Here is a 23,736-nt window from a genome sequence, read left to right on the forward strand (position 1 = left end):
CATTTTACTTGGTTACACCACATGACATTTTTAAAAGTAATTAAACCAATCTTTTTGTAGAAAATGCTACAAATGTTTTCCAAAACATGTCACAACAACATTAACTCAAATATTACTCAACAGATGTGTTTTAAACTAGATTTGTAAAATATTTAAAAAAATTATCACCTCAGACAACCTTATTCATCAATGACACTTTTAACATTAAATAATGCCTCTCTCCAGGCATTATAGGCACCTTGCTCCATTTGCAAAATAACTCAAGCATTAGGAATATTTCTGAGAGGCCTTTATTGTGCATTTTGGAAATCCAGTGACACTGACACAGTACAGAATCCTACACCCTATTCTCCCCCATTTCTCCCGATAGGACATCTATTAGGAGGAAGTACCTTAATCCCACCTGTAATCTTAATTTAAACAGAAAGAGAAAAAGAAAATGGCAGGGGAACGAACTGGCTTCATTTTCCACAAACAACATCCATTCTGGGGTCTGGGATGGGGTGACTTTCACACTGTTAAAAACAATGAGGACATTAAAACTTAAAGTCCATTCTTACTGGTCCACTGTCTGTCAGTTTGTCAGATATCGGTCCATTTTACATCACTTTCTAGAGAAAAATAAAAACAATTATGAAAAAAACTAAATAATAATAAAAAAAAAATAAAACAAAACGCTCAATAATTTCATACTATACATAAATGGAGATAACCTGCTTAAATATGCGAGTGGATGATTTTTTTCTGTAATTCTCATTTAATCATTTCGTATACATTTCCTCTCTCTCAAAAGGTCATCTACAGTAAAACTAGGCCTGTGGGTTGCTCTGGTAAGTCTGATGTGGCATCACGTATCTACAGCATCAGTGAGCGAGTGAAGTGATTGGTCCTGTAGTAGCTTCAGTCTTCATCGCTGCCGCTACCGGAACGCTCCTATTAAGAAAGATAAAAAAAAAAAGTGTAAGTGAGCAAAGTTAAGGTGACACTTTTGACCGGTCAACAATTTAGCTCATTCTCATAGTGCTGTAGTTGCAGCTAATTATTGAGGCTTAAATGGCATTTTTATGCCATGTTGTTCATAACAGTTGTCAGTTGAAGGTGCCATTATGCTGCGGTTGATGTCGGTTTCATTATAGCTCATTTGGTATCTATGGGGTGCAGGGTTTTGGAAAGAGGGGGTGTGGCTAATTTAACGGCTCAGTTCGTGGAACTAGAACGGCTAAAAATCGCTTCGAGCACTTTTAGTTTTGACAATTATTCGACATGATTACCTCGTCCTGTTCGTCGTCGCTGTCATCATCGCTAACAACAGGTTTGGGCCGTGAGCTCCGTCCGGTTCGCCGTCTTCCCTTTCCTCTCTCCATCTTTTCCTTGCGACTCAACTTGATCTTCACCTTCACTGAACGAGCTAAAACAAGCCTCAGCATGAACTCGCATATTAACATTTTCAAATTCAAGTCGTTTTACAACTCTGCTCAGGTAAATTAGTATTTTCACACATTATTTAAATTTACAGTTTTTAGTATTGCCATCAAAGCTCACATTCAGACTCCGATCCTTCATCAGCATCTTCCTCCTCCTCTTCACTCTCCTCTCCCTCACTTTCTTCCTCTTTCTCGATCTTCTGCCGCACGCTGGTAAACACGGACTGCAGCACGATAGAGTCCTCATAGATCTGAAAGGTGGTAAGGAACTTTGTCAGTGTTTAACTATGTTTTGCTGACTCTGTGTACAGCACCTTTCATTTCATACATTTAGTAGACAAAAAGCAGAAACATTTTCTTGGATTTTATCATTTTAAAAATGCCTTCTGTAATGGTTTCTCTATTAGAACTTTTCAATGCAACATGATTATTCACTAAAAAGCCTCAAAAATAAAAAGAACGGGATGATCCATTACATCAGGGTTTCACAAATTTTAAGGGAACTATGTGGGGACTAAAGGGAATGCATGTTTGTGACTTTTACCAGTGATCCTTCCAAGTTAAAGGTCTGAGCGTTCGAGCAGAGCAGCATGATGTCCTTCTCCAGGTCATTCAGACTGCGGTACTTATGACTCTTGATGCGCTCCTATAGAGAAAACATATTACCATCATATTAGTATGTGTTTCTATTTGGAATGTTATAGGTGAGCCAGAAGTAAAGCACTTCAAAGGAAATTTGTTTTTGATAAACATACCAAGTAGAGCGGTCAAAGATTCATTTAAAACATTTAACACGTAAATGTTTCTTAATCGCGATTAACGTATTTACAGGAGTGACATTAGATCCTAGCATTTTATTCAGCTCTGTGTGAGTTCGAAACACTGGTTAGAGTAGGACGGAGCCTTTGCGATGGGTCCGCCCGGGGTCGTATTGTTTTTTCTTTGCTTAGAAGGAAATAAATGCGTTTTGACAGGAAAATAAGTACCTAGTCAAATTCCAGGACTTTCAAAATCTGCGATTAATCGCAATTAACTACGAAAAATTATGCAATTAATCGCGATTAAAAAAGTAATTGACTGACAGCAATAATCTCAAGTCATTGACGTACCTTGATCTTCCTGAAGTCCACAGGTTTGCGAATCAGTTCATAATATTCAGGAAGCTCTTTACGAGAAGGCAGTTGAATAAACACTTCACTGAGCTGTCTTCCATTGCTATGTAATACAACAAGGCAGACGGTCATTACAATACTTCATGAGCTCAGATACACAACAGAACGTGCAAGTTAACAGAACTAACACCTGGGTTCTGTCCTTTGGGTGTGAACAGCCCTCAAGAATGCATTCATCTAGAGAAGAATATGACAGAACCAACTAACCCATCCTTGTACTTGATTACGGTGTCCACAATCTTTTTCATCTTCTTGGTGAGCGTGGGAGGGTTGGGGGAAAGTTTCTCGGCAGGAGGACGGCCACGTTTCTTCTGCTTCTTACAGTCATCGTCTTTATCTCTGCTCCGCCCACTGGAGCTAGGCATGGCCGGACCTGGAAGGTCAATATCACGGTCCCGCTTCCTCTTCCGGGTTGTCTTCTTGTGGCGCACCTCCTCTTCAATTTCGTCGAGAGTGCCTTCCTCGATGGCCTGCGATTAGAGTGAAGTACGTAAATAAATGTGCCATTTTGTAACTGCCGATTCAAGGCAATGGTGAGCTTTATGAACGTCATTCACCTTGAGCCACTGTTTCTCGGTGAGAGAGTCGCTGTAGTCCACCTCCTTTCTCTGACGGGAGCCGCGGCCAAACATCTTCTCCTCCTCTTCCTCACAGGTGAGTCTCTCCACTTCTGCATCATCCTTCATGATCCAGGTAGGCAGCTCATCCTCTTCCATCAAACGGGGTTTGCGCTTCGGGTTACGAGCTTCTTCACGACGACGGTCGAGATCCATACGCTGGAGGAAAATAAAAATACATAGAACATTCCAAGGAAGTTTCTGTTGTATGATGTTCTCTTCAGTAGACACGTTTCATCAGATATGGAGCTCTTAAGGCCCGGGTATACTTAGTATTTTATTTTGCGTTCAGATTGCACTTGGTTGGCCAAGTTGCCTTTCATATCATACACTCATTTGACCGCGAGCAAATCTGAATGCGCTGGACACATGCACACTAGGACTGTTTTGTGATACTCTTTTAGTAGACAAGGTCTGGGGCATGCCAGGAATGTCCGCGTGTCGAGAAAATCTGGACCGCACGCGGACAGTATGTGCATACCGTGCTGATGACGAAATTTGCATTAAGTATACTGTGCGCGGAGCGATCAACTACGCGGACAACCAACATATAATTTGTGATAAAGGCCATTGTATGTCTTTTGCGAACTTGCTTGAGCCTTACAATGTTTTACAAATGCTTTTGTATGTACTAATGTAGTTTTGCTATATTTAACCCTTTTCTCTTCTCACAGTCTAGTCCTTCTTATTGCAGAGAACCGTATATTTCAGATTAGTGCTTAAGCTCCTTTATTTTTGTTATAATTTTCACTAGAAAATTATTAGGAGGAAAAACAAAACTAACTTCTGTTTTCACAGACAAGAATAATGCAGTAGTGCTACTGACCATGAAGTGATCGAACTCTTCCTCACTTCTGGCGATCATCTGGTTAACGGTCTCATCATCAGGTACCTCATCTTCCTCCTGAGGGAGTGCAAAACAGGGCTAGGGTCAACGGTATAGAGAACAGAGGGTGTATATTCAGACTTTGGAATCGTCTATTGACAAGTGTCCACACCTCATCCTGCTCTTCGTGCTCCAGGATGGCTTGCAGGAAAGCTCTGCGTTCGTGGCCGGAAGATTTCTGATCAAACATACCAGCTTGAATGACCTTCTGGTCCACGTTCAGCTTGTATTTGGCAGCGGCCAGGATCTTCTCTTCTACGCTGTTCACAGTACACAGACGCAGTACACGCACCTCGTTCTGCTGCCCGATACGATGAGCTCGATCCTGGGCCTGCAGGTCCTATGAGAGCAAAGAGACACGTATGAGAAACTACAAAAAAAGATAATATTGTTGGAACTTTCAGAAATCAAAGTACAAAAAATGCTGAATAAAAGAAAACGAAGTAACAGAAGAATGAGGATCTTTCTATGACCAGCGCTAAGATTCTATTCTATACATTCTGTTCTACAAAATAATCTATTCTATATATTAGATTTGACAAAGATTCTATTATGTGTATTCTATTTTATTTAATCTGTTAGCAAAGATTATATTAGTTGATTATATCAGTATCCAAGGACTCTTTCAATACATTTTCATTCTTACATTCTACATTTACAGTTATGCATTTGGCAGACGCTTTTATCCAAAGCGACTTACAGTGCACTTATTACAGGGACAATCCCCTGGAGCAACCTGGAGTTAAGTGCCTTGCTCAAGGATACAATGGTGGTGGCTGTGGGGATCGAACCAACAACTTTCTGCTTAACAGTTTAGTGCTTTAGACCACTACACCACCACCACCACACTTTAGACCAATACATCACCACCACCACCACCACTCTTTAGACCACTACACCACCACTCTTTAGACCACTACACCACCTTTCTATTTGACAGAATTGTTAAACAAACTGAAAGATCCTATATTACATTCTACTCTACAAAAATGCTAAATCTATTTTACAAATATTCTAAAGATTTTATTCAAGACAGATATTATTCTATTGCTATTTTCCATGAGCAGGATGGTACCTGGTGAGGGTTCCAGTCACTGTCAAAGATGATAACAGTGTCTGCAGACTGCAGGTTCAGCCCCAGACCTCCAGCTCTGGTACTCAACAGGAAGATGAAGTACTGATACGATGGGTCATTGAAGTTCTTCAGCAACATACCACGATCTTCAGCCTTAGTGGTTCCTACAGACAAAACCTGGACAGTTAGTCATTGATGGAATGGACTTGATTGACCTTTTTTCACTTGAACAGTTTAACAGCATCCGAAGACATTTCTTCATTCTATGTACTTTTAAAGCAAACAGACGAGCGAATCTGGTTTAAGAAAGCTCACCGTCCAAGCGCAGGTATTTGAAGCTGCGGTAGGCGAAGTAGTCCTCCATAATGGTCATGAGAGAGGTCATCTGACAGAAGAGCAGCACTTTGTGGTTGGTGGCGCGAAGCTTCGGCAGGATACGATCCAGCAGCTCAAACTTACCAGAGGCGCGGTACAAATCAAGTCTGTAATTGGTCAAGATGTAATTTTGTAAATCCCAGGGTACAAATGAGAATGTGGATTATCTTCTGAAATCTTTAAATCATCAGGAAATGCTCGAATGGATAAAGTTCTGCTTACCCCTGAACAATCCCTCCAGTGAAGCCCAAGTGCTCAGAGAATGATTCCTGCAAAACAAACATAAAAATGTCAACTAAGCTACAAAAACCTATGGGATAGCTGAACGGCATATAAACAACATTGTTTGGAGAATAAATACAACAGACAATTACCTCAATGTGTTGGAACATGTAAGGGTGGTTACAGATCTTCCTCAACTGCATAATAGTGTTCATCAGAGTCTTCGTGCCTCCTTTACCCTGTAACAGACAGAAGAAGTGGTCAGATCATCCCTGAAACATACAGTGAACGTCTTCACACGTCTCTTCTTGGATCGCATGCTCTCACCTTCTTGTCTTTCTCAGATCCGTCAGTGAGCAGCACTCCTTTAGCCTGCATATGTCTGTACAGAACTCTCTGTAGCGCTGACATGTCACACTTAATCACGTATTCCACCTGAACGCCGGGAGAGGAGACACAAACGTTTGAAAACAGTTAAAACGATGAAGAAATATCTATAAAAGGCCTAAAAGGTTTGTTCAAGATGCCTAAAGGTTCTACATGCATGTATCTATGTATATAACAAACCTTCTCGGGCAGTTGGGACTCCACTTCCTTCTTGAGTCTCCTGAGCAGGAAGGGACGGAGCACTTTGTGCAGACGACGAATGATCAGAATGGTCTCTTCCTCATTCAGGTCCACCTTTAGAACATGACCAAGTTAAAAAACAAAATTGGGTTATAACATAAGCACTAGAGGTCTGCACGGGCCTTAAAATGAAACCTGAACCGACCTGTACCAGAGACCGTGTGGTCCGACCTTACCCGGCCTGAACAATACCGTCAGATTATAAGCCCGAACCAGACCTGAAATCGCTTACTATCCAATTTCTATCTTTGTGACAGCTGCACTAAAAACAATCTAGACGTAGCGCAAAGAATGAACTGGAGTGCAGGTGTCTCCACTTGCGTTTTTGAACATGTGAAGTTCTTTTAAACTTGACACGGTTTAAAATGTGCCGATCCTGCGCGAGACGCTGAAGAAAAAACGAGACGTGGTGCAAATGTCAAAGACATTCGTCCAGCATGTGTTTAAACAATGGGAAAACGGAACAATGAGTGCAAAAACACATTTGGTGTGAACGGGCCCCTAACTCATCCATTTGCACATGTCTAAGTGAGAGTGTGTGCACGAAAAAAGTTCAGTAAGCCCATTTATTTTTTCATTAATTACAAACCCGACATGAACCCGAAGTCCTACTTGAAAAACTGACCCGAACCCGGCCCGAAACCCATTGGGTTCTTGGGTCTCATTGGGCCCATGTAGGGTTACAGACCTTTAATCTTACTATCTACTTTAATAGGGAGATTACCAAAATCACCAACAATTTATGTTTTTCATATAGCCTACATAATGTGTTTTCAGTTACAAGTATGTCTTTTTGTGGTTTGACAGCTTGAATAAAAAAAGCTTAAAATAATCGTTCAGTTTGCACAGTTACACAAGTTTCATACACTAACCTGCAAACTCGTCAACGTCACTACTTGAAGATACTTGAAGGGAAAAATATTGGTAAATTTTGTGCTACTGTCTGCCACATGAACCGAATCAACGTACCCTGTGTGGCGCTTCTCATCCGGTGTGTGACCGCTTTTATTACCTGCTTGTGACATCAAACCGTGACGAGGCATTTGCACAACACTTACTTGCGTGCATTGGATAAGCCGGTAAGAATGGTAGTAAAGGTGTTTACATGCAATGTGAAATCGGATAATGAGGAAAAAAAATATATAAAAATCTACCCTCGTCGATCTATTTATTCTTAAGCTGATTATGACCTCAAGGCCCAGATATACTTCATACAAAATCAAAGAATGAACGGGTGTGATGTCATTTAGAACAAAAGTAGACATTTCAAAGGCTGCTAAACACTGGTCATTGTTAGGTTTGACCTGAAGGTCCACCTACTGTTACGTTTTTCAGCCAGTATTCAACATGATCACATTGGCATGCAAGACCATGTCAACAAGAAATCAAATCTACTCAAATACTCTCAAGTGCCCCTTCACTTATCTGCCAAAAGATACGTCTCTCTTATCATCATTCTTGTGTCTGCATTATGAACATTAACACTCTTTTATACATCCATCTTTGCAGTAGTATCAGTGTCATCATAAATTACAATAACAAGTGTAATCGGTGCATATTATGGTCACGTATTATGTGTTAGCTCATAGCATCATGAAGTCAGAATCTAAACAAGACAAATTAAACATACTGCATATGTATTACTTTAAATCATCATTGAGTGGTTAAAACAGCTTTTACTGATCTAGTTCTGTTCGTGAACGGTATAGCGTTGCTTGGCTGTTTAAAACGTCTTTTTTATTTCCTGAACAAAGAAAGAAGATCTTCTCCAGGAGTATATCGGGCCTTTACACTGATAAAGGAAAGCTGTATTTAGCTTATTAAGCATAATCGGTGAAGGAACATGCATGTAAACATGCTCAATAACAAATCTCAGATCAGCAAATGTAATAAATTGTACATAAACCACATAACAGTTGTGTATCTTTTCCACAAGCACCTGAAACCATGTACCTACTAAAACGTTATACATCTAATATTATCTCAATTCAGGTTACCTTCTCTCCAGTCATGGCGAACGGCGCGTTGAACCACTGTTCGAAGGTGCTGCAGCTCTTAAAGATGGTGGGCAGCAGGAAGTTGAGCAGAGCCCACAGCTCAGGCAGCTTGTTCTGCAGCGGTGTGCCAGTGAGCAGGATACGCCGGGGTGCCAGGTAGTGCGTGTTCAACACCTGAGTCAGCTTACAGTGGTGATTCTTCATACGATGCCCTTCATCCACTATCATGTACTTCCAGCGGAGCTAAAAGAGACCAAAAGAATTGAATGAATTGTCACCTCTCTTCAAAAACAAAGTAAAAGATCATAATAAGCAAGTTTGATGACAATAAAGCTTCAACTCAACAGGCTTGTAATGATAACGGATTGTACCTTGGCCAGCACTTGCTTGTCTTTGATGATGTACTCGTAAGTGGTGACCAGCACGTTGAACTTGCCACTGCGCAAAATGGGAAGGAACGCGCGGCGAGCAGCAGGAGACCCCTGAGAAGAAAATGTTCTACACTTAGACGTAGGTGAGCATTATTTTAGCATTTAGCATTATTTTATTATAGGTGGCTGTGGCTCAGGTGGTAGAGCGGGTTTGTCCACTAATCGCAGGGTTGGCGGTTTGATTACCGGCCCACATGACTCCACATGCCAAAGTGTAATTAGGCAAGACATTGAACCCCAAGTTGCTCCCAATGGCAGGCTAGTGCCTTGCATGGCAGCTCTGCCGTCATTGGTGTGTGGATGGGTGAATATTTATATTTATGCATTTGGCAGACGCTTTTATCCAAAGCGACTTACAGTGCACTTATTACAGGGACAATCCCCCAGAGCAACCTGGAGTTAAGTGTCTTGCTCATGGGCCCAACAGTGGCATCTTGGTGGTGCTAGGGCTCAAACCCCCGACCTTCTGGTCAGTAACCCTGAGCCTCAACCACTGAGCCACCACTGCCCCTAATGAGATGCTAACGTTAAAAAGGTGCTATATAAGTGCAGACCATTTACCATTTATTTTGGGCTAGCTAACAGAGACCCAGTTTCACTTGCTATAATTGATCTGACAATATTTAAAATGTGGTGTACTACTTTAAATGCATCAACTAATCACCTTGTAAGCAAGTTTTACTACAGACGGAGCCCACTTATCAAACTCGTACACCCAGTTTGAAAGAGTCCTGAAAGAGAGAAAACAAATATTATAAATAAATATCACTCCAATTAGTCATCACAGGGGGTTTGAACACAGCTAGTTTATTACAAAATACCATATAATCTACATAAGAAATACATATTTAAAGGTGAAGTACATAATTACTGCGACACTAGCACTACCGAACGGAATCGCACAGCTTAAAAACAGCTTTCCGAATAAGCCCCCCGTCTGCAGCTGTTCAAACAGACAGATAGTCCTGCCCACAACTCAAGCCATTGGTTGAGTAAAGTTGTTGGGGCGGGTCTAAGAGAGTCGCTCAAAACAAACAGGACTTAGTTATCTCTGAATATTAAGCTGGGGTAGAGGTAAGTATTTTAACACTGAAAAAGATACATACTTCAGCTTTAAATACTGTATATAAGAACAAAAAAAACGAATGTTCATATATAGTATCAGGTGCAATGGCAAAGATTAGATTTACATGTGCACAGTATTATCACCTGACAGCAGAGACACAGTGAAAATAAAATTGTAAGTGACTCACGAGAGCGGAACAATAATGAGGAAGGGTCCGTTTAGTCGTTTGTACTCCATGAGGTAGGTGATGAGTGCGATAGTCTGGATGGTTTTTCCTAAACCCATTTCATCAGCCAGAATTCCATTCAAGTTATTGTTATATAAAGATACCAGCCACTCCAGACCTTTTATCTACAGGGGGGAGGCACACAGTACAACTTAAACGCATGATTTTTAACCAGTCTCACCAATGAAGCCATTGCTTCTGGGTAATGGCACTGGGCAGTGTGCTTGTAGTTTGTCTAGCCTGTTGAATATTATGTTTTATGTTTGTACCTGGTATTGCTTGAGCTGTCCGTTTATAAGCAGAGTCGACTGCCGATCCACCTTCTCTGTGACGGCGTGAGCCACAGCGTAGTATGACTGCAATCCACGAGCAAAAGCTGCACTACCATATTCATCATCAACATCCTGCTTGGCATGCCTGTGAGAGATATAACAGATCTGATTCGTCTGGCTGCATATCAAATCAGGATAAATTAAGAGGCCATCTAAAAACACAGGAAACCAGATAAAATATTCCCAAAACTTCTGTTTAACAAGCAAAAGCACAGCTTTTATTCTGTAACGTACTCAATGATGTGTCTTGCATCCACCTCAGACACATCCTCACAGTCTGGATCTGGAACCTTTTTCTTCTCCTCGGTTGAGGACTGACTGTGCGGAGGCTGCTCATCATCTTCCTCCTTTGGGGAATGAGGTGGTAAATTAAAACAATAAATAATTGTTTTGCAATATGTTTTATTCAACCAGACTTTAACAGGTACAGGTAACATACACTAAGCCTAAAGCTTTTTGTTTTTATATGGACTGGCATTGGTTATGTTAGAATAATGCTGCATTCCATTTAGCTTGGAAAGTCAGAATTTCCTACTAGGAAAAGTGCAATGGAATGCCACTTGAAGTCGGACTTCCAACTTGGAAACTCGTGTGGAAATCCTGAACTCCAATTTCACAGAGATGCAATTTCGTGATGTCACAAAAACATTGGCACATTCAATTTAAAAAAATAAATAATATAGATCAATGAGTCAAAGTTCCTACATTACATGACATTAAAGCTTGTTTAACCTGTTGATACGCATTTGAGCACAAACCATGAAAATGACATACCTGAGCTTAAATGGTTGTATTTACGGGACCCTTTGGAGTTTGGACACAGTTGTAGTATCTTTTGAAAGAAGACACTTTGGGCTTTATTTCACAAGTTTCAGAATAAATATATGTTGTTATTCTTTAAAGTTAGAGAAGCTGAAGTTTATAGTAATGGAAATATTTTGTGCTGAAAATGTTTTTATAATCTTAAAAAAAAACAATAATAAAAGTACCAAGACAACCCGGAAATACAATGTTCTTAAAGCCACGGGTCTAAAGAAGTTACGTTTCAAATTTGAAGATGATCTCACAAAAAATGAGGTTCCTGCAGCTTTTTCTCTGTAAAATCGCTGGAAGCGTACGGAGTCAAATTAAGGCTCCGCCTTTCAAGACGACACAAAATCTGACGGCACTGCTCGGCTATTATGAATTAAACTATGGCACATTTTTAAAAATAGACTTTGGAGACGGGCTCATTTAGTTTACAGGACTCTAATATATATGATAATATACAGATTTACAACATGAATGCTGCTCAGATCGCAGTTTGTTGAAGAACGATGACGAAGGCTAATTCTTTCAGGCGTGATCTCATGTAAACAATGGAGAATATATCAATATTTCTCAGATTTATCACTTTTATGGACAAAAAGCACTATTGGATGTTTTTCAATGAACCCTTGTCATGGACAATTGACCCAAGTATGTTGAACTGGATTCATCTGACGATCGCGTTTTCATATCAACGGTGTGAAGTCCCGTTTTGATATTGCATGTTTTCATTTGGACTCCTGCACAAATAACTAAATGGCTTTTGCATTGCTATCGTGAAACAGAGATCGGACATCAATGTTGAACCTTTAGACCTTTGAAAAGATGTATCATTTGTAACATTAATGACATTTATAGACGGTAAAGTATATATTAAATGTAAGCAGAGTGACACTACCACGTGGGGTCGATTGCGTATCAACAGGTTAACAAACATTTGCAGAGACAAGGTAAATTAAGACTCTTTTGATAATCATATATGTAGCACAACTGCTAGCGTTGCAGCATTGTTTATCAATTAGGTTGCTAGCATATGTCTCTGTTGACAGTCAAACCCCTGCTAAGCTAATGGGAGCGTAGCAGTTTTGTTTCTTGACATATCATCTTCTGAGCATCTAGCAAAAGAATGCCATTATGGTTGGAGATTGAAGATATCAAGTAGGAATGTCCCACATCCAACTTTGAAAGGAACGCAGCATAAAACTATACAGCACAAACTACTTGTTTACATTTTAAAATGATTTTTTTGAGTTAACATCTAAATGGCAGCATTTGTAGCATGTTGTCGTTTACCACAGAAAATTATTTCTCACTTTGAATAAAAAAAAAAAATACATTCACATGAAACATTCACAGATATCAATTTAAAATAGACGTGTATTATGTATTATATATATAAATAATGCAGACCTTGAATGTTTGCATTATAAGTGTATAACACATTTTCTTAATACTAAGTGTGAAAACCTTTACATGAATAAATGTAATTATGAATAAAGGAAGAAATCAATATTTATAACAGCTTATATCAGCATGGTTGCAGCAGTATTTCTTCAAGCAAATGAGTGAACCTCTATAGTAGAGAGCACAGAACACATTGTGCTGCTGCACTGATACACTCAAGAGAGATGAGAGATAAAACCGGCTGTACCTCTTCCTCCTCCGAGCCGCTATCTTCACTGTCTGACCGGGGGGCCACTTCATACCTACAAACAAATGTTAAGAAAACATTCAGACACAATACATGTGGAATGCATGACTCAAATCCCCTTTCAACCTACTGATTTAGAAATCAGAATATGAAAATTCATTCATAGAAAATTTTGTTTTTATTAAATACCAATCCTTTCGTTTTCAGCAGCAGAAGTTAAATAATTAAGCACTGAGAAATTTGAAAATATGACAAGCGCCATCTAATTTCTGCTAAGATAAAATACATGCTTACCCTGGATTCATCTCCAGCCAAGTATCCAGCTGTCCAGCTCTAGGAGCATCCATTCCAGTGAGGATTTTCCCACTGTCCACATTAATCACCTTCACAGGTAGATCACTCATCTGACTGGTCTCATCCAGCGGCTTAAAAAAAACAAAAACGAAGAAACACGGGAAAACGAAGTGAGACAAGGCTGCAATAGACCAAAGTTTTTTGTTTGTTTTTCTTCCAAGAGGAACAACCTATATTGCCGCAATATATTGAGAGCTATGGCGATGAGGAAGATAAAAAAAACAAACAACAACTTGAATTTAATTCTGTTCTTCACACAAAGCTATTGTATTACCATAGAAGACTATCTGAATATAGTGCACAAGCCTTATGAACTACTTTTATGGTGCTGTTCTGTCATTATTGGAGCTCAACAGCATCGTTCCCATTCACGTTTATAGTCTTTAAAAAAAAAAGCAGCCTAAACATTCAACTAAACAATTTATGTAAAAGGATGTTTGGAACTCACCTCTCCATCTGGACCCAGAACAGGAGCTCCGCCCTCGGCATTCTCTGCCATCTGTCAAGAGAAAATTAGAACATTTGAGTTCAAAATTTCAAACACACGTATATCGATAAAACAAATGAGGACTCCATTATAGTCAATCTAAAGTTGAAGTCAGTTCAGAAGTTTAAATACACTTCGATTGAATTCATTAAAACTCATTTTTAACCATAAAATATTAGCAAGTCATTTAGGACATCTACTTTGTGCATGACACAAGTAGTTTTTCCAACAATTGTTTCACTTTTAATTGACACAATTCCAGTGGGTCAGAAGTTTACAAACATTAAGTTAACTGTGCCTTTAAGCAGCTTGGAACATTCCAGAAAATGATGTCAAGCCTTTAGACAATTAGCTTCTGATAGGAGGTGTATCTGTGGATGTATTTTAAGACCAACCTTCAAACTTGGTGCCTCCTTGCTTGACATCATAGGAAAATAAAATAAAATAATCAGCTCAGAAACAAAATTGTGGACCTGTGCCTTTAAGCAGCTTGGAACAAGTCTGGTTCACCCTTGGGAGCAATTTCAAAACACCTAAAGGTACCACGTTCATCTGTACAAAGAACAGTATGCAAGTATAAACACCATGGGACCACGCAACCATCAAACTGCATTCCGGAGACGTATGCTGTCTCCTAGAGATGAATGTAGTTTGGTGCAAAAAGTGCAAATCAATCCCAGAACAACAGCAAAGGACCTTGTGAAGATGCTGGAGGAAACAGGTAGACAAGTATCTATATCCACAGTAAAACGAGTCCTATATCAACATAACCTGAAAGGCTGCTCAGCAAGGAAGAAGCCAATACTCCAAAACCGCCATCAAAAAGCCAGACTACAGTTTGCAAGTGCACATGGGGACAAAGATCAAACAAAATGTAACTGTATGGCCATAATATTTGGAGGAAAAACGGTGAGGGTTGCAAGCCGAAGAACACCATCTCAACCGTGAAGCATGGGGGTGGCAGCATCATGTTGTGGGGGTGCTTTGCTGCAGGAGAGACTGGTGCACTTCACAAAATAGATGACATCTTGAGGAAGGAAATTGATGTGGATATATTAAAGCAAAATCAAGACATCAGCCAGGAAGTTAAAGCTCGGTCACAAATGGGACTTCCTAATGGACAATGACCCCAAGTATACCTCCAAAGTTGTGGCAAAATGGCTTAAGGACAACAAAGTCAAGGTATTGGAGTGGTCATCACAAAGCCCTGATCTCAATCTGATTTGTGGGCAGAACTGAAAAACTGAAAAAGCGTGTGCGAGCAAGGAGGCCTACAAACCTGACTCGGCTACACCAGTTCTGTCTGGAGGAACCACTTGACTTGACTTGAGGAATGGGCCTAAATTCCAGCAACTTATTGTGAGAAGCTTGTAGAAAGCTGACCAAAAGGTTTGACCCAAGTTAAACAATTTAAAGGCAATGCTACCAAATACTAACAAAGTGTATGTAAACTTCTGACCCACTGGGAATGTGATGAAAGAAATAAAAGCTGAAAGAAATAATTCTCTCTACTATTATTCGGACATTTCACATTCTTAAAATAGTGATCCAAACTGACCTAAGACAGGGAATGTTTTCTACGATTAAATGTCAGGAATTGTGAAAAACTGACTTTAAATGTATTTGGCTAAGGTGTATGTAAACTTCTAACTTCAGCTGTATATTACTCCATTAACTTCATTAATCTCAATTCAATCTCATCACCTTCTTCTTTTTCTTCTTCTTCTTCTTCTTGTCTTTGAGGGCCTGGACAGCTTTGTGGGCTCTTACGAGGTCGGTGAGGTTGGCCACATACTCGTCTGTCTGCTGTAGTAAGAATGCCAGACGTTTGTCTTTCTTCTGATCGATCAGCTTCCTGTAACCCTCCTCATCTTCAGCCTGGGACAAACATATGCAAAGACCTCAATCTTTTGACAACAGCTTAAATAATGAATTAAGATTTAAACTTCAAGAAAAAACGGAGGGAAAATGTGTCGTCTCACCATCAGTCTTCTCATTCTCTCCTTCTCGATACGCTCATTCTCTTTCTTCTGCTCTCTCTCAGTGTTGGCGTGGTACGTGGCCACGGCTTTGGTCAATTTCTGCATCTTTCCGGTGATGGAGCGATGGTATTCCTTGAAGTCCTTGGCATGCTGCAGGATGCTGTTGAGATACTCCTACAAGCACAATAATTCCTTCAAAAACAATGTTGCTCATCCATTCTCATCATCAACTCATCAAAATGTTTAAACATCTTGGTGCATCAGGATCAAAAATTTGGAATCTAGAGCCTGTTATTCATAACTGAAAAAGAAGACCAAGGCAAAATGTTTCAGTACCTGGTGTTTCTGTCGGCGCTTGCGTTCCTGCTCGATCTTCTGCTGTTTCTCAAGTTTCTCAGTGATACGAGCTTCACGCAGCGACTGTCTCTTACTGCGCTTGTAGGCCTTGCCATTCAGCGCTGTCTCCAGGGCAGTGTCACGCCGCATACACACGACTACTTCCTGACGGAGCTGAAAAGAGAGAATAAAAAGACAACATGGGTCAAAGACCAGAGGTCAATGAAAAATGGGATGGAACCACTTTCAATAGATAAACTCCAGCAAGCAACTTATTGGGAAACCACATCTAAATCACAAAAGCCTTACCTGTCTCTGAAAGTTCAGGAGCCTAAGAGCCTTAAGCTCAATGTTGGCTTTGGTCCTCAAATCTCCAGCAAGAGAACCAGGAAGGTTCTCCAGTTCCTGAATACGATGGGCAATACGAGCCTGTAACCTGATGGATGGAAACAAAGACATCAAATGTTGAAGAAACAGGTAAATTGAGAAGCAAGGATGTGCCACCAGAAGTTGAAGAAACAAAAAAACTACACCATATCTTTCCTAAAGCTATCAGTTAAACTCTTCGTCTCACCTGTACTCTCTCTCCTGAAGGATCTCCACAGGGTCCAGACCTCTGGGTTTTTGAATGGGCGTGATGCGGTTCTGTTTCTGATGGAGCACCATGGGTGGCGGCTGGACCGGTTGCCCAGGAGACTGAGTTTGAGGGGGCATGACGGGCGAGGCAGCAGGAGGAACGGAGGGTGGGGCTGGAGAGGGGCGGCCTGTGGGCTGGGGAGGTATCAGCTTCTGCGGGGCACTTGCAGGGGCAGCAGCGTTCACCATGGGCCCTGCAGTTACAAAAATAGGACATTACTTAACTATGAGATATGTCCATAAACACCTACTACTGAGGTTCCCTAAATAAAGATGGAATCCTAAATTAAAATGTTTATCACTCTTGATTGTGGATAGCTTCCCAGATTGACTAATGGACTCACCTTCAGGCCATGATTTTGGTGGTCCATTAGAAGGTTGTCCCTGCATGCCTGGAGGAACCCCAGAGGGTCCTGGAGGAAGAATGTTTGGTCCGACCATTCCTGTATTGTACATAAATGAAGATTGTTTTTGGTCAACATTCTGCTCTACACGGTACTAGAAACACGCCTTACAAAGTAGTAGTTACTTCTGCATTTTGAACAGCTGGAAAATAATTAGGAACTATTGCCCCTTCTATTCTCTTACCATGTGGTCTATTGTAGTTGGGTCCCCCTGGTCCAGGAGGGCCTGCTCCTTGTCCTGAAATAGGGGACATGTTGGGCATCCCCTGCTGCATGCCTGGCATCGGCCTCTTTCCCTGTACTGCTATCTGCAGGTGGTCAGGTAGGGGCTGTCCACGTGCCAGCATCTTATATGCCATGATCTGTGCCCGCAGCTGGTGTAGCTGGTTTTGGTTGAAAGGCGTGGGTCCCCCAGGGCCAGCAGGTCCACCTGCATTTGGAGGTCCTCCGCTGGGTCCTGCACCCGATACGACACTTCGGTTCTGCTGACCCATGGCCTGGGGGTCTCCACCCTCCATGGTTACTGCACCAGGGCCAGAAGGCATCATAGGGCCAGAAGGAGGCCCATTAGAAGGTACCGGGCTGGGGGCATACTCAGAACTGCCAAGAGGTGATGGGTAACCTGTAAGAATTTAAGAGAGCAGAGTCAATTTTGTAATTAAAGACTTCATAAAAGAGTTTTAAGCCATGAACTAAACCAACCATGGTGAATAATGTTAAAAACTTTGATGAGGCAAAAAAGAAAACGAGGCTAAAGTTCAAGTCTGTGTACTTAACGTCTTTAATGAGGGAACTATTGCCACGTTCACACAGCAGCAGAATACAGTTGACAGTCTTGTATTTGAGTGCTTAATACGGTTACATTCATACACAGTTCAGTTATTTGCAAGCGTGACAACTGCATTCTGTACCCAAACTGAAAACCTTATATTTTCAGGACTAACAACTGCATTTTCTGCAAACCCGTGCTGTGTGAAGGGAACCGTACTGGATGACTAGTTTTCCATCAAGTCATATAATGTAAGAGCCACACTGCACTTTACACACGTGTGTCTAGCGTTATTCATGAGGGATTTCGTTAACTCACTGAGACGGTCATATGAGCTGTGCATCATCTGATGATCCAGACACTTTTACCGGAGCTCGCCAGTTTTATGGTCTGGTGTGGAGCCATGTGACTCAAATGCTGCGCATTACACTTGCTTAAAAATCATTCAAAGCCATTGTTGTTGGTTTTATTAAGATTTGACACACGAACTCGCGCCTCGATTAGACTTGTTTATTTAATAATACATCATCATTTGTGATAAGACTTGCCAGTGGTATAGATACGGTTACAGCTGTTAGAATACAGGCTTGACTTCGGTTTTTCATTCATACAGAAAGAATTAGAACCTCTACTGTATGAACGGGACATTTCGAGACTCGCATCTGTAAGTAAATACGGTTGAAAATCCCAAACACTGATTGTGTGAACATGGCCACAATCAAATGTGATTATCTACATAAAAAGAAACATATTTTTGCTACCATCAGGCAGGCGGTATCGCAGCATCAGGACCCGCACCAGCCAAATACATGAGAGCTTCAACCCCCAAGAAGTCAGACTTTTGAACACTTGATCTCTCACGATCAATAATCAGCACTGCCCTCTATTAATCTAATATCTCTGGACTGTCATAATTATATTATCCACAATACAACTACTGTATATATATATATATATATTTTTTTTTTATATACTCAATTTTTTTATTGTATGTGTATTCTATATTGTGTGTATTGTTTACTGTACATAATATACTAGTATTGTGTTGTGCAAGTATGTGTACATTTGATATGTAAATTGTGTTTTGTAAATAGGTTGTTTATTGTAATTGGTATATGTCTCTTCACTGTCATGGCTGCTATGTTGCTTGGAACTGCACACAAGACGTTCACCTACTGTTGCACTTGTGTACATGGTAGTGTGACAATAAAGTGATTTGATATTACAAATTAAGGAAAAACTTTAGGAAAATACAAATGTATAAGAGGGAAACAATGTGGTAAACATATCAAATACAAAACCTCAAGAGAAAAACAAAAAGGTTAATTCATAGAAAGCCAAAATTTGTCTAATTTTGTGGGCAAAGAGAAATGTATGGTAGAACTGAAATATAAACATGAACAATAATTACAGAGCTGCAGTAACAACAAACATTTATGCCCATTACTTTCTAGTCTTTAAACTTTCTACTTCGTACATTTTTTTTTACCCTACATTCTGGGTTTCTTTTTCAGACATGACATCAGCTGTGTTTCTGTTTCAAAGGGGTAACCCCTTTTGGCTCCCTTTCAGCTTACCATATATATCACACATTTTCTCTAAAAAACAAAACAAGAGTTCGAGCAGCCCCAATGGTGGAACAAAGAAGTGCACATCAAAATAAAATGTGCACAAACAGGTTGGATGGGTTCCCTATACCCAGTCTAAACATTCTCAAAGTTAGCTTCATCAGTAAGCACAACGCGAGACACATCGTTTAATCTCTTTAATAATATTCTTCTGAATCATTTATTTAATGTTTGTTTTGATGCTTGCTAATGGCTTTAAGTTCTGATATCTAGTCAAGTTGTTGTTTATAATGGTTGCCATAGAGAACATTCTAATAGCTCATCATTAGCATTGCACTAAACTGCAGTAATAATAATGCAGTACAATAATATTGTTTTACTTAATATAATAAGAAACTGCTGAAGCCATTCATCTTGTCTATAGAAGGCTTTGCCTGTACGTTTTACTATTGTTGTATGTATTTTTCTATGAAGCAATATGTTGCATATTTAGCAACAGTAACAAACGATTGTATTTTTCAAGATGCCATTTATTCAAGGCACTAATCAGTTATTCAAAATAACTAATTTCATTAGTGAATATGTATTTAATAGTGCTGTCAGTCAAAATATTTTTAATCAAGATTAATCACATATTTTTTGTAAAGGTGCTTTAATTTGACACTATACTTCCAACAAAATTTATTTATTTCCATTTTAGGAAAGAAAACTTAAAAAATATGGTGCAATATAATGCTTTATTTAAATGTTTCTAACAAAGCCTTCCACAATATAAAGACAAAACTGTGTTATTCTGTTTTATGCTAAGCTTGTATGCTAATTTTGGTAGAAGGGCTCTGGCGCTGTTCTGTGTCTTTATTTAGAAAATGTTCATTTCATAAAATATTTAAAAACTATACAATTATATTTGAACTGGGTTCTTAGATGTCAAAACTGGTTACCCTATATTTGTATGTCTTTGCTACAGTTTCAATGTATTTAAATACATATGCGTGTATGATTGTGTACCTTGAGAGTGTTGGTCCATTGGGCTAGGTGGTGGTCCCATGCCTGCGTGCCCACCCTGTCTCATGCCCATGCCCTTCATTTGATTGTAACGTTGATCATCAGGCATGCCTTTCTCATGCATGCCTTCCATGGGCTATAAAACATAATATATTGATCTAACAGTGGATACAAAATTGATGACGCAAAACCACAAATAAATCTGAAATGGATTAATCAAAAGGTCAGTACCTTGTGCATCTGATGCATGTTGTCCTGTGGGTAGCCTGAGGGCCCCTGAGGAGGTAGTGGATGTCCTGAGGAGGGGGGCCCGGGGCTGGGGCCCATCATGCCATGGGCAGAGCCAGGTGAAGGTCCAGGACTAGGCCCTAACATGGCCCCAGGAGACGGCCCAGGGCCTGGGGAAGGGACTGGCCGAGGGGTCCCACCCATGGGTGGGTCAGAAGTGGACATCTCTCAGCACAGCCAGGAGGGGCCAGAGAGGTAAAAAAAAAAAAAAAGCACTGTTCTTACGATCTGTTTTCAGAATGCCTAAAAACAACAAAATTCATTAAGTGATAGCATGCATTGAAAATTAGACATAAACATGATAAAGGAATAGTTCACCAGAAAATTATGCCCAACATCTCCCTTTGTGTTCCAAGGAAGAAAGAAAAGTAATACAGGTTTGGAACAACATAAGGAGAAGTACATTTTTGGGTCAACTATCCCTTATAACACAATAACATATCAAATTTATGTGCTGAAAAATGATAACGATATGGGCACGAAAGGAAAGGTGTGCAGGAAAAAATCAATGACAACCAGCACTATAAAAAGTCACCCCTGCAATTACCATAACGCTTTAAAAGTTGATTTCAGTAAAACTGTAAAGATCAAATCTGTACTGTGTAACAGCTTTGAAGGAATCCAGATGAAACATGACGTGTTTGAAAATCAAGCAACTAAATGAAAGCCCTTGAAACAAGGCATGAAAATGGGTTAATTAGTCTATAACTTAATTTATGTCAATGCACATATTAAAGCATTGTGGTGTAGAGTCGAGTTTCAGTTTGCATGATTAAAATCAGGCTGTATCTCACAAAGCCTGACAAGAGCATGACCAGGTCATTTAGCACCTAAAAGAAATAATAAAATAAACACACACACTGTATATTAACTTTTGACATTTAAGCACATTTTCCCCTGTAATTAACGTTACTGTATTACATTTTTTCTTCATGCACAACTCTCAAATTTTTCATGAGATTCAAACATTTACTTTCATTTAAATATAAAAATGACAACAATACAATTAAAATAAATATTCGAAAAACTTCATATCTTATAACACATCAGAGATAATTATAAATTACAGCTAAACCTTGTGTGACCCAGCGTACACATGGCGTGGACATTGTATTTTGGCTTTGCTATACGCAACACATAACTTACATTTATTTAAACCAACTGTTCTCAGTTCAGAAGACTCTGGGATGACAGTAAAGGGTTAAACTTTCGACGTACAGAGTCATGTAAACAACATAGTGCCGATCACAGCGGAGTTTGTCTTTGGGAGAAATTACATCTAGTAAGAAACCCAATTACAATTTTACATTGAAACCGGTTTGAGTCAAAAGATTAGAGTCTATTTTCATCCGATATTTTTTTATTGGAGCGATTTATCAGCAAACGCCACGCTGCTAAACAATGTACACTAATGTGCAGATAAGTGCATTCACTACTAAAATCCATCCTAAAGTTCAGTTTCAGGCTGCAGATGATGTTTTGACAGACATGGGACAGTGGTAATCAGAACATAGACTCAGAATTCATAATGTATCATTTTATTTTAATATGGCTGGCAGTGATTGGACGATGCTGACCATTACTTTGAATCAGAATTAATTATGCTAATTTCTGATGTAACATGAATAGCCAACACTCCTGAAAACATCATAAACAATTTGATACAAAAAATCTGACTTTTTATACCTTGGTATTATTTAAGATGTCACAGCTTAGTTCTGCTGTCCACATACTGTATGCTGACATAAATGTTTAGGGAAACTATTTGCATGTTTATTAGGTGCTACTAGTTGCAAATCAAAAATGGTTTTTTTTCATCATTTCCTCAATACACGGATTAAAACGAACTGTAAGTTCTGCTCAATACACAATAACTTACTTTTGTTATAAACATCATAAAACAGAAGAAAAAAGTAGCCAAAGCTACCCCTGAAAACAAGCTGCAAATTGTTTATTTACAAAATATAAATGTTCTTCTTATTAGATTTTTTATTTTATTTATTTTTTATTACCTATTACTATTTCAATGAGCATTAATAAAATAATTCAAAATAATATTTGGGGGTTTCACAAGGGTAACTAAAATTAGCAGCCGGCTAACCAGTCAGCTCGTCATGCTCAGTTACATTGAACAGCCTTCGAGCTAAACATCATCCACTAATGCCTCATAAACTTAATTACATTTCCCCTTCAGTGCTACCAGAAAAAAAAAAAAAAGAAATAATCACGACTTTGTCTAATAATGTAAATTAAATGTACGTAACAATATCAAAACGAAAGATTAATAAATGATTTGAAAGATCTGACACAACAAGGGAACACGAGATTGATAGAGGACTATTAAAAACGACATGATATAAAACGGCCTTTAAAACAGAGTTACAACATCTCCAACATGTCTCTAAAAGATAGTATGTGTTCTATGAGGATTCAAACTTCCCATAAGTGATTTAAAATGTAATTAACACAGAAAAGGAAAGACAAAGAAAAGCAAAACGACCTTGTTATATGTGTGTGATTACACAGTCGGCCATGCTGTGTTTGCCCGTGGCTGTGTGTGCTTTTAATGTGGAATCATTTGAGTTTCACAGAAGTAAATACTGCGAGCATCTTTTTATTAGATGATTGATCCAACCCGCCTCCCGTACACTTGGCCCGGTCCTCTGCTCTAGTTACACTTTCCAAAACTTTTTCATTCATTCTATCGCCGCTGTTGCAGGCCTAGCAAACACGCAACCGGCGAAAGAAACAATGTATTCGCGTTCTGTTATTGTTACACAATATATCCATTTTATTCAAAAACTCCTTTGTGACGTCAAGTGTTCTAAGATCATTGCGGAATGTTGAGAGTGTGACTTACTGAGTGTGTGATATTGCGCCGGTCTCTTCCCCGTTCTATTTGGCAAATCGAGAAACAAAGGGTAGCTCAGCCAGTTTCTTTTTCCCCTCTCTCTTCCCCCTCCCGTCTGTTCTGATTGTATCTCTAGAACGGCCTGAAT

General features: G+C 39.6%; 1 protein-coding gene across 1 annotated transcript; it reads right to left on the reverse strand.

The window, feature by feature from the left end:
* Positions 1 to 285: 285 nt before the first annotated feature.
* LOC127653291 (transcription activator BRG1-like) lies at positions 286 to 23,713 on the reverse strand. The gene is made up of 34 exons (XM_052139935.1): positions 23,598 to 23,713; positions 20,681 to 20,980; positions 20,453 to 20,585; positions 17,292 to 17,729; positions 17,048 to 17,146; positions 16,642 to 16,897; positions 16,377 to 16,503; positions 16,068 to 16,241; positions 15,732 to 15,905; positions 15,454 to 15,627; positions 13,711 to 13,761; positions 13,203 to 13,333; positions 12,909 to 12,963; positions 10,685 to 10,797; positions 10,388 to 10,535; positions 10,080 to 10,243; positions 9,491 to 9,557; positions 8,767 to 8,877; positions 8,396 to 8,638; positions 6,339 to 6,452; positions 6,099 to 6,206; positions 5,924 to 6,010; positions 5,772 to 5,818; positions 5,490 to 5,656; positions 5,175 to 5,338; positions 4,212 to 4,439; positions 4,040 to 4,117; positions 3,154 to 3,372; positions 2,804 to 3,066; positions 2,534 to 2,639; positions 1,969 to 2,070; positions 1,543 to 1,675; positions 1,272 to 1,408; positions 286 to 933 (listed from the first exon to the last, which is right to left on the reverse strand). The coding sequence occupies exons 2-34, from the start codon at positions 20,900 to 20,902 to the stop codon at positions 901 to 903; spliced, it is 4,866 nt and encodes a 1,621-aa protein (XP_051995895.1). The 5' UTR covers positions 20,903 to 20,980; positions 23,598 to 23,713; the 3' UTR covers positions 286 to 900.
* Between the last annotated feature and the right edge of the window lie 23 nt (positions 23,714 to 23,736).

The sequence above is a fragment of the Xyrauchen texanus genome, chromosome 12, assembly GCF_025860055.1.
Source record: "Xyrauchen texanus isolate HMW12.3.18 chromosome 12, RBS_HiC_50CHRs, whole genome shotgun sequence".
In the NCBI taxonomy this organism is placed as follows: Eukaryota; Metazoa; Chordata; class Actinopteri; order Cypriniformes; family Catostomidae; genus Xyrauchen; species Xyrauchen texanus.

Bases quoted from the DNA above. Each gene is read 5' to 3' on its own strand.
- LOC127653291 (XM_052139935.1), bottom strand. From the start codon at position 20,902: ATGTCCACTTCTGACCCACCCATGGGTGGGACCCCTCGGCCAGTCCCT. The intron at 13,334-13,710 runs GTGAGTTCCAAA...GTTTTTTTTAAG, and splicing joins TTCTGGGTCCAGATGGAGAG to CCGCTGGATGAGACCAGTCA. The intron at 6,011-6,098 runs GTGAGAGCATGC...TGTCTGTTACAG, and splicing joins GATCTGAGAAAGACAAGAAG to GGTAAAGGAGGCACGAAGAC.